This window comes from Myotis brandtii, unplaced genomic scaffold (genome assembly GCF_000412655.1).
Source record: "Myotis brandtii unplaced genomic scaffold, ASM41265v1 scaffold213, whole genome shotgun sequence".
In the NCBI taxonomy this organism is placed as follows: Eukaryota; Metazoa; Chordata; class Mammalia; order Chiroptera; family Vespertilionidae; genus Myotis; species Myotis brandtii.
In genome coordinates, this window is record NW_005357962.1 from 55,092 (window position 1) to 66,942 (window position 11,851).

The 11,851-nt window shown below is 38.5% G+C and overlaps 1 protein-coding gene across 2 annotated transcripts in view; it reads right to left on the bottom strand.

Moving 5' to 3' along the window:
• The window catches only part of MED6 (mediator complex subunit 6), a 34,908-nt gene that overhangs the window by 21,813 nt on the left and 1,244 nt on the right, over window positions 1-11,851 (bottom strand). Inside the window, exons 2-6 of one of the 2 annotated variants that reach the window (XM_005865767.2) lie at window positions 8,046-8,205; window positions 6,439-6,530; window positions 4,346-4,428; window positions 4,074-4,182; window positions 2,251-2,366 (exon numbers count right to left, since the gene is read on the bottom strand). In XM_005865767.2, the coding sequence (XP_005865829.1) occupies window positions 2,251-2,366; window positions 4,074-4,182; window positions 4,346-4,428; window positions 6,439-6,530; window positions 8,046-8,205 (560 nt within the window). The remainder of the gene's footprint in view (window positions 1-2,250; window positions 2,367-4,073; window positions 4,183-4,345; window positions 4,429-6,438; window positions 6,531-8,045; window positions 8,206-11,851) is intronic. The other variant, XM_005865771.2, reaches the window with a different exon arrangement.

An 11,851-nucleotide genomic window follows, 5' to 3' on the forward strand; every position in this document is an offset into this window, starting at 1 on the left:
CCTCTCCCTTCCTCTATGTAAAAAATCAATAAAATATATTTAAAAAAATAAAAATAAAATAGTAAAGGAAATATATGGCATACACTGAAGGGAGTGAGAAACTGAGAAGGGATATTCTTATACAACTAGCATCGAACCATATGAACTATATTGGACACTATATTGAACTATATTACCTGGATATTGGAATAATGTCATTCTCTATCCAACCCACATTGTCTAATCTTTTCTAGTGAAAACTGTCAAACTAGTAGGATGTGGCTTGAGATGAGAAAATAGAATGGGGGCGCCTTTCTGATAAAATTTAATCATGTGACCTTGGGATAAACCTAGCTGAAGTAATATCCTATGGTGTTCTAGCAGCTTCTGAAAACAGCACTGAAAAGACATTCATCATAGAAAGCTCTGAGGGCCTCAACTGCCATCATATCATTATCCATGTAACCTTCAAAATATGGAAAAATAAGTTTTAGGACTTCTTCAATATTTTCTTGAGCATCCCCCTAATGGGCAACATTCCTAGGATCTAGAAGTTTAACTGTGCAATACATGGATTAGTAGGACTAAGTCCTGAGCTACCAATGGTTCTGGGAGATGCAATGGGTAAACAGGAGTTCATAGGAGACTTCACGTAGACCAAGGATCTATTTTCTTCTCCAGATGTGAGGAGAAAGGTTTTAGGTAGGAGGAGCAAAGGGATTATTAACAGTTCTAGAGAGAGCCATCTTTTTCCTACTTCTATTACATAAAAAGAGTCAGACATGCTTTCTTTTGGGGAGTCGGTTTTTGGCCCTTGGAAGGTTAAAAGAAAGGAGGGGTTCTGGAAAATGACAACTTTATGTGTGACTATGGCTAAACCTTTCAAAGAAAAATGTAAAAAACTCACTGAAATGATATACAGTCATCAACTGGCTTCAAAATAATTGGGAGTAAGTAGGGGAAGAAGAGATAAAACTAAAATGGGTGGGTGTATGTCTGATAATTGTTGAAGCAGGATAATGGGTATATGGGCATTTCATATGTCACAACTCAATTTGGACTAGCTGTGTGTCAAATGCTCATTAGTCACATGTACCTAGTGGCTTCTGTACTGTGCAAGTCTAGGTGTTCTTTCCCCAACCCCGCCCCCATTATATACTATGCAGTACTCACTGAATAAATGGTCAACCACACCTAACCGCTTATACTCTGCAGTGGTTACACATCACCCTACAGCTATAATTCATTTATTCATCAGATACTGTTTCATCTTCAAGTGTAATCGTGACATTTCTCTAAACTGGCTTTCCTGTCCTGAGCTCTAACTGTGTCCTCTGTTCCCTTCACCACCACATCACCATTTCAATAGCACACATCTCTCACAGAGTGAAGTCAGGAAAGGGGAAACGGGAAGCTATTCTAAAGTCATCTCATGGTGTCAAAGATCTCATTTAACCTAAAATGACCCTTTAAAAATCTCTTAATTAGGCCCCCCACAAGAAAAGCAGTATATATGGCCTTGTGTATACACAGCCCTGGAAAGGATCCATTAAGAACTGAGACTAACCAGGAGAATAACATGTTCACATATTCCATCTCATGCTGACTTCACTTCAAAAGCTCATTTAGTAGAATGGCAGATAGATTTTCTATTATTGTTGGAACTAATGGAATTCATATATCTTAAACACCAATATGATGTAACTCTACTATTACTCCTGCCTCCTCCATTTATCATGGCAAAGCTTTTGCCTCAAATGTTCTGTGGGGTTTTTTTGGTGGGTTGTTTTTTGTTACTAAAGTTTTAACCATTCTGTCATTTAAGTTTTAACCATTTTGTCACAGCAGGCTGGAAGTGAGCATTTAAGAGTAAAACAGCATGAGTTTCAGATTCTAGTTTTGTTATTATCTATGACATTTTCGGCAACCTTTTGAATGAAAATATTGTCTATATGTAGTCCTTATAGTTTGTTAAAATTCAATGAGAAATTAAACTTAAGAGCACAGAACAGTGTTATTTCCATTCCCTTTACCCACTTTCTCCATTAAGTCTTTGAAAAATTCTCCTTTGATTCAGAGATCATTTTTTAACTAATGAGGAAAATCAATACTTTAAGGTCACATCTGAAACAGTTCTCAATTAAAAATAAATATACCAGGCTCTGACCAGGAAGCACAGTTGATTAGAGTGTCATCCCGACATGCCAAGGTTTGGAGTTCAATACCCGATCAGGGCACATACAGGAAGCAGCCAATGAATGCATAAATTACCTGCACAAATTTGGGTGGAAATTTTTGTCTGAGGTCTAGGAGTAAAGCATCCACACGTTGCCTCTGGAAAATAGAGCTTGGTTCTTCTTTCCTTTTGGTTTTAGGTTTAACTTTTTCTGTTAAAATATGAAGTCCAAATCAAAATACTGCCCAGTTTGGTGTTTTATATTTTACAAATTTTTATCTACCATGAAGATACTCAGACTTCATTATTTTTCATGGCTGCTAGTTAAAACATAATCTCCCAAAAAAGTTAAACTGAGCATATATACAGAAGTATTCTAACTCTCCCTCTTAAATGAAGTTATTAACATTCTAGCATTTAAAAAGCTGATGTCACCCTGGCTGGTGTGGCTCAGTTGGATGGAGCATTGACCAGTGCACTGGTTCGATTCCCGGTCAAGGAACATGCCCAGGTTGCGGGCTCGATCCCTGACATGGGCGTGCAGGAGACAGCTGATCAATGGATTGATATTTCCCTGTCACATGATGTTTCTCTCTCTTTCTCCCTTCCTCTCTCTCTAAAAATCAATAAAAGTATTTTTTAAATAAATAAATAAATAATAAAAAGCTGATGTCTTTTAAAGATACTTTAGTTTTAACTTTGTCAAGTATATGATTGTCTAACCACTATGCATACACCTGAAACTAATACAAAATAGTATTGTATGTAAATTGTAATTGAAAAAAAAAAATTAGTATATAAGCATGGATAGAAAAAAGAATTTTAAAGCTAAAGTTTTCCATAATTACCGAAATCATAATCCAGATCATTTGTTTGAAATTATCCTGTGTATATTTTAAGTGTATTAAATGGTCTTTTCCCATGAATCCTAATAAGTGCAAATGAAAAATGCAACTTTCAAAAATTCCCCAAGTTACCATTCTCAATTATGAAGACTATAAATCACTAAAAAAAAAAACCCAGGACAAACCAAACAGAAGGTCCTCAAGACAAGAAAGAAGTTACAAGAGAAATTCTGAAATTAATGACATAGAATTTCCCTTGGGAGGGATATATATTGGGGGACTGTCTCTAAATGAAGGGTTCCAGGTAAGTTTCACTTGAAACATTTCATTAGGGTAGGGGCAGAGAGCTCTTAGGAGAAGTTTATTTAACTAATGTAAACTTTCCTACATCTGATGTTGCAACCTGCAACTACTATTAAGAATAAATATAACTGTATCTGAGAACCATTCATGACACAAGCCTGAATTCTATTTAAAGGCTACTTTTCCATTAGTAATTTATGCTGAATTGCTATTTCTCAGAGAAGGAAATACAGACTATAGGTATTCTGCTATAGACACACTTCTAGTACTTATTGGTAAAATATGGTGTAGAATGAGTAGCAGATTAACAGCTACAGAAACTGGGGAACCTGGCATCACAACAGGTGATAACATGGAAAAATAAAAAAACAGACTGGTCACCTGGGAATAAGGCTCTAAGAGCATCTCCCCTAGTTTTAAGACTAGAAGATTCAGGTTCCCGATTTCAAGATGACTCTACATATCACCATTACTCAGTCCTCATCATTGATTTTCTCTGCATGCTCCAAATATTTTAAAAACTTGAATCTACTTATCAAAGATTACCATTTACCTAACATTGAAATGTATATCTGTTCCTACGGGAAAGCTATTATTACCACATCTATTTATATAAATAGTAGCTGTGACAATGTCATAATCCTATGAAGAATCTTCCTAAGGGGAAGTAAAACACACCTAGAAATCATCAATAGCTGTTTACCTAAAGAAAACAGATTAATTCTCAGATACCAAACAATGTTTTCAGAAGGTCTAGGTGTCCTACCTACCTTGCTCTTCATGATCTTTGAAGTGCCACCAATACCCTTTGGAAGGATGATATCGACAGTATGACATAGCTTCATCAAAAGCTGACTGAATGCCATGCACCGCAGTAAGCTTGTAGAAAGAAAATGAATTCCCAATTTCTCATTAATAATGCTCAAAACATTTTAATACCCAACACTTTATACTGACTTACACAAGGAGCTGTGTTTGATTCTTGAAAGCAAGGTCGCTCAAGTAAATGTTTTTAGTGTTTAAATAATGTGAAGACACTTACCACTCTAGAGTTTATAACTGATCCCAAGTCTGGTGCCTGGTAGATCACTCCAGCAATGATATAGTAATCAGCCAGTGGGATAACTAAAGCAGTAGAAGGGAAAAAAACATTTATGAATACAGCCATGTACACAAACTACTAAATAGATTTCCATAAAAAGAACTAAAAGTTGACATTTTCTCATATTAAAACTTAAGGCAGGGCCTGGCATGCAGGAGGCAGCTGATTGGTGATTTTCTCTCATCACTGATATTTCTCTCTCCCTCCCTCTCTTCCTCTCTGAAATCAATAAAAAATATACTTAAAAAGATTTCCTGTTTTCGTAAAGTTATATTATAAAACAGCCACACCCATTCATTTACATTATTATCTACAGCTGCTAGTTGAGTAGTTGTCACAGAGACCATGAGCCCCACACTCTAAAATATTTACTCTGTGGACCTTCGCAGAAAAAATTTTGTCAACTCTTGCCCTAGAGCAGTGAATCACCTGAGTATCCTGTTAAAATCAGATTCTTAATCAGTAGGCATAGTGCATTTCTAACAAGTTCCCAAGTGGTCCAATGCTGCTGTCAGTCAACCACACTTTGGGGAGTAAGATCTTACAGCAAGAGATTTACAGCCTGGGGTGAAGATAACAGATGTGCTGAGCTTGCCTCTGTGCTCCTGTCCTGAGTCCTAAGGAATAAAACAGCTGCTAGCGAGGCTGGTGCCACCTTGTACAGCTTCTATACCTTGAACCCTCTCACCATGGAACTCTTATCCGTGGTCTTGCTTTTGTTCTAAGTTTCTCTTTTTTATAAAATCCTCACCCGAGGATATTTTCATTGATTTTAGAGAGGGGAAGGGAGAAACATCAATTGGTTGCCTCCTGTACACGTCCCAACCAGGATCAAACCCACAACCTAGCTATGTGCCCTGACGAGAAATTGAACCTACAACCTATCAGTGTACAGAATGATGTCCCACTTAGTCACACTGGCCAGGACTAAGGTTCTCTTTTTCTCTGGACAAAAACTATAGATTTTTAAACTAAATTTAAGTTCTTGATTCTAGAACTTCTTTAACAAGTTATTCTCTGGAAGCAATACCAAGGTTGTTACAAAATGTCTTGATGAGGGATTTTAAAATTAGGGGATGTAGCTGGTCACCTTTGGAAGTGACTAACGCTGTGATTCAAAATCAAATCTGCATTCTATACTCTTCAGTATGATTTCTAAGGCAAGTTTAGATAAACCAGGTAAGACTTGTGGTTGAATGTGTCAATGAGGATTTTCAACTGACCTTCTAAGAATTTGGTACAACTGCACTTACCATGTATTTTGTAACAGAATTAGACCCAGTGGTCTGAGATGAAAAGAAAGTTACTTGGAATGCTCAAGGTTCAGTTGGAATCCCAACACCTGTGCTCACAGGAAGACGTGGTTTCAATATAGCGAGTTGCTCTATTAGTGCTTGCAGAGCTGCCCCTGGGCATGCTGGGAGACCCCTGGTGTCCAAGCACGTGACTAGTGGAACTCCTTTTGAAATGTTTCCTAAGTGATAAAGCTATGTCTACCATACCAGCCTGCCTAGACAATTTGTACAAACAATATGATTATAGTGGAAACATGATTTCCTTCTAAGGCTCTGGAATTTTAGCAGGCATAAGAGGTCTACATCATTAGCCCTCATTAAAAATCTGGACTCAGAGTCTCAAATGGAGTTTCCTGAGCAGACATACACACATGGAGCTGCATTTCACTGCTGGAGGGTATACTTGGTGTGGCCCCTCACAGAGGGGAAAGTATAGAAAGCTTACACCTGGACAGATCCCTACAGATCCCACTTGATATGGCTTTTTTCCTTATTGATCTGGCTGGGTATTCTTACTGTGTTGCCCTAACAAAACTTACGCATGACTAACTATATGCTGAGTCTGCTGAGTCCCCCTGGTAAAGTACTAAACATATATGTTGTCTTGTGGATGCCCAAAAAAGAACCCAAGAAAACAAACAAACAAACCAAAAAAACAAAACCAAATGGATAGCTTAGAAAGTAAATAAATCATGGTGTTTTAAGAAAAAAATAATGCCTGAAATTTACACATTTTACCTTGGGTAGGGGACTGCCGCTGTTGCTTCCGGATGATAAAAAGAATGGGCTCTTGAGCATGTGAAAGGATGTATTCCACTCCAACCATCTGACTGAATGAAAATAGAACACAGACATCCAGAGATCTATGAGTGCCCTATAAACAATTCTGTAGAACATTCAAATTATTATATAAAATTATAACAACACTGTAAGTAGAATTAAAACTGCCTGTGTTTGATATTAAAACCTGGCTGTTTAATAAAATTGGCTATTTTCCAAGGTAATCAAATACAGGTAAAGATTTGGTTTTTAAACAACAAAATTTATTTATAAAATTTCATGATGAACTTAAATTTTCATCATGAAAGTATACTGAAGAGCATGTTTCAAAAAAGACAACCAAGCCCAGCCGGTGTGACTCAGTGGTTGAGCGTCGACCTATGAACCAGGAGGTCATGATTTGATTCCCGGTCAGGACACATGCCCAGGTTGCAAACTCAATCCCCAGTGTGGGGTGTGCAGAAAGCAGGTGATCAATGGTTCTCTCTCATCACTGATGTTTCTATCTCTCTCTCCCTCTCCCTTCCTCTCTGAAATCAATAAAAAAAATATGTATTTTTTTAAAAAGGCAACCAAAATACCATGATGCTTCTTTTTTTTTTAAAATATATTTTATTGATTTTTTACAGAGAGGAAGGGAGAGAGATAGAGAGTTAGAAACATCGATGAGAGAGAAACATCGATCAGCTGCCTCCTGCACATCTCCCACTAGGGATGTGCCCGCAACCAAGGTACATGCCCTTGACCGGAATCGAACCTGGGACCTTTCAGTCCGCAGGCCGACGCTCTATCCACTGAGCCAAACCGGTTTCGGCCCATGATGCTTCTTGACCTGGGAGATCTATAAATATATGTAAAATTAAAAAGTATACATGGTGAAGACTATTCATGTCTTGACTGTATATGTCAACTATATATTCTACCCAACTAGAAAATATCAAAAACCTTATTCTTGCCCCATTGCATTTTTTATCTGGCAGATTATGTTTAAAACAATAAGTTGTCTTAATAGTTATAAATATTTGTTTCATAACAAAAGTTATTTAAAATACCACAGAAATTTAATTTCATGAATTCCCCCTAATGTTTGCTGACAGATTTTAAAAAAACACACTTTATTACACAGTTGTTTCAGAAACTTTTATAACAGTAATAAATTCTTAATGTCCTAAGTCTGAAGAATCTTGCTTTGTATAAGTTTGGCTAAAATTTTTCGTCATACAAAGATAAATCTACTATAAACCTACTAAAGACACTAAATTACATGTAGAGTAGATAATAAGTATAGTTACTAGGTTGAGAATAACAGTTGCATTGCTCATCAGATCTACATACCTCATAGCTATAGTTTAATTTGACAGTAATATATAAAGTTATTATAGTAAAGACTTCCTAAGCAACAAATGACTACTAAAAATTCCTTTGCCAATCAAAACTTATGAACCCAAACAAAACTCCAGTTCTTCCAAAACTTTTACTCTGTATTTCACGATCCACAGCTTGAAAGAACTGTTCACTGCAGAATCTCTAGTTGGCCAAGATGCTACTTTCTTACAATAACTTACTTTAAGTGTTCTAATGTTAGTCTCTGCATTTTGACCACTTCATTATTACACGTTCTGTCGTAAAAAGGATTACTTCTTTCTGAAAAGTAATCTAGGACACTTCCACTGTTCAAAATGGGGATCCATGTACTGTCAACCCAAGAGATTCCCAGTAGATTATCTATAAGAAAGAAACAAAATAATAAAAGATGAGAAAAGAGAAAAAAATCTAATCCTACAAATATTATGTATCTCATGTTGTAGGCACTATAAATAAAAGGAAGACATGGATCCTAACTTACATACTCTCACAGTCTAACAGAGAGACAAGTACACAAGAAAGCAATAACAACTCAAGTGCTATAATAGAAGTACGAATAAATGTGTTATGAGAGCACAGTGGAGGGAGCAGAATACCCTACCTGAGGAAACTGGAATGATTTTTTATGGGGTGAGGGTTTTAGCACTATCCTATCCTATATAATAAAAGGCTAATTTGCAAATAAACCGAATGGTGGAACAACTGAACAACCAGTCGCTATGACCACCAGGTGGTGCGTGCTGACCACCAGGGGGCGTCCGTGGAACATGGCGGGCACTGACAGCAGGCAGCAGAGAGCAGAACATGGTGGGTGTCGGCCGCAGCGGGATGGTGGAGCAGGTGAGCGGGGCACCAGATCAAGGCAGGGCGCCAGTTGCTGTCATGGGGCAAGCCTCTGGTGGTTACTGAAAATTCTTTGCTCCCGCGCCGTGGTCCTGCCCGGTGCTCACACCTGCCTGGCGCTCACACCTACTGCCAGCGCTGGCCCTGCTTGCACCTGCTGCCAGTGCTGGAGCTACCACTCACACCCGCTACCAGCACCTAGCGCTGGTCCTGATTACTCAACACCGTCAGTGGGTGCGAGCGGCAGCTGCCGGCCCTGATCGCCCCTGACGGCATCTCCACCTCCCCTTGCTCCTGGGGGGCAATCGGGGCAGCAGCTGCCGCTTGCACCCGCTGCTGGCGCCAGCCCCAATTGCTCTGCACCATCAGTGGGTGTGAGAAGGGCCGGCACCATCAGCGTGTGGGAGCGGCGGCGGCAGGAGTGGGGCTGCCTGCAGATAGGGGACTGGGGGCCATCGCGGGAGGGGCTGGGTGGGGTCAAGGATAATGGGCCGAGACCCACCCCTGTGCCTACCGCAGCCTTGAGGCCCACAGTTCCTTTCAAGGGGCATGAATTTGTGCACTGGGCCCCTAGTATGTTAAAGAATAGAGGATCAAGATGGAAAAAGAGGAGCAAAGCAATTCTAAGCAGAGAGAATGCATATACAAAGGTGAGAAAATATAAAAATATATTATGTTTCAATTATATTTTGATAAGATAGAAAAGTATAGGCCTTGAAATTTAAAGAGATCTTTCAAAAAACTGGAAATCCTAAGTTTTTATATGTTGGCAACTAATTGAAAAGTTTTCAAACAACATGCATGCCAAAGAAAACACATCCAAAGCCACCAGTTTGCAACCTCCCAATTAGAGACCAAGAAATAAATTAGAAAGTTATTATTATAGATGAGATGATGCAAAAGTTAAAGGGCAAATGAGAAGTACAATGCCCTTAATTACAAGTCATACAATTTCATATTTTAGAACAGAATTAAATGTGAAAATTTTCAAAATGCACAAAGAAAAAAAAAAAGACACGGTAAAATAGAGCTAGACACCTTTAATTAATGAGTTTTATTAGCTACTGGCTGCAATGATGTTTCACACCACTAACTATACTAAATCCCAATAGGTGTGAGTCAAGAACATCAAAATGCCTATAAATATTGGTTGAAGAAGGAACTATTAAAACCTCAACCTCTCCTATACTGTAATTGCTTCTGACATCTTTGAAGAAGTTAGACCTAACCCAAGGTGACAAGCAGTTCCGAGCAAAACGAATCAAGTGAGAAAAAGTAAGTGTTTAAAGGTAAAATGTGCTGTGTGCATTATAAAACCAAGGAAATAAGTAGATGAAGTATGTTAATGATCAAATAATCAGTAGAGACTATTAAGATGGTTCATCATAAATGGATCATGCCATAACCAAATATGTAACAAGCCAAAGAATAAAAAGACAGATTTCCTAATGAAAAACAACTAAGAGTGTTGGCCTGTGGACTGAAGGGTCCCAGGTTTGATTCCAGTCAAGGGCATTTGTAGAAGAAAATTTTAGGTTTCTTTATCACTTACATAGTGGAAACTACGTATATGTGGTGTCATAATAAGTACACATTGACAATAAATTGTTACAATATTACAGATCATTTCCAGAAAGAAAATAATCTGTAGAAACAAATGAATGTTTAGTGACGATCCCACCTACCAACAATTATGGAGAGTCAATACATATGGGCATGAGGTGATGAGAACCTAGTGGAAGGCAATGGCAATGCATAGGAAGATAAGGAACAATCCTCCAATTATCTCTCTGGCCTCATCTCTTCCCGCCTCCTTTCTCATTCTCTTTCAGCCATAACTGCCTCTATGCTGGTCCTCTAACACACCAGGCATGCTCCCACATTAGAGCCTTTGCAAAGACTCTAACAAATCCAAATTAAAAGTAAAACAGTATGAAAGCTAAATATCTGAAAACAGTCTCAACTAAATGTTTCTTTTTTTATTTAGTAGCAAGGGTGCATGGCGACATGGCCCCCAAACAGCTCTCTAACAATCAGCAAGTGATAAAATTAGGCACTGGAAACTTAACTTATATGAAAGACAAATACGTAAAAGTATTTTTCAGAAATGCTGAAGATCACTGGACATTTTGAATAACTATAAAATGAGAATATATTTGTAATAAGCATGCTAGACTCCATCCACTTAGGTCAGTGGTTCCCAAACTTATTTGGCCTACCACCTCCTTTCCAGAAAAAATATTACTCAGCGCCCCCTGGAAATTAATTTTTTTTAAATTTTAATAGCAATTAAACAGAAAGATATATGTATTAATGTTTCTACCTTTTTCGTAAAATATAGTAAAGAAAGGTGTAAATTAGAAACATTGAAGTTTGAAATTATGAAACTATTTATTGAACTCAGAATAGAAAGGTAATACAAAAAAAGTTAAAACAAATGCACCTGTGGCCATCACCGCCCCCCCTGGATCGCTGCAGCGCCCACCAGGGGGCGGTAGCGCCCACTTTGGGAATCACTGTCTTAGGTTAATATAGAAAAAGGAATCTCAAACATTTCCCTTTAAAAATCAAGTATACATAGCCCTGGCCAGGTAGCTCAGTTGATTAGAGTGTTGTCCCCATACACTAAGGTTGCACATTAGACCACTGGTCAGGGCACATACAAGAAATCAACCAATGAATGCATAAATAAGTGGCACAACAAATCTCGATCTCTCTTCTCTCTCTCTCAAATCAATAAAAATCAAGTATATACAAAAACAACCTACATGGAAATGATTTGAAGCATCTTGCAGTTAAGCATCTTGAGTGGTTTCTGTTTTTGTTAATCCTCACCAGAGGATACTTTTTTCCATTGATTTTTAGAGATGAGTAGAAGGGAGGGAGGGGGGAGAAACATCAATGTGTGTGTGTGTGTGTGTGTGAGAGAGAGAGAGAGAGAGAGAGAGAGAGAGAGAGAGAGAGAGACATCAATTTTGGCTGCTTCCCCCACCGCCCCCGACCAAGGCGGGGATCGGATCTGCAACCCGGGTATGTGCCCTTGACCGAAATGGAACCCGCGCCCCTTCCGTGCACCGGCGGATACTCCAACCACTGAATCACACCGGGCCAGGGCGATAGTTAAAACATTATCTGAGGAAAGCCCTTTTTCTTTCACCTGATG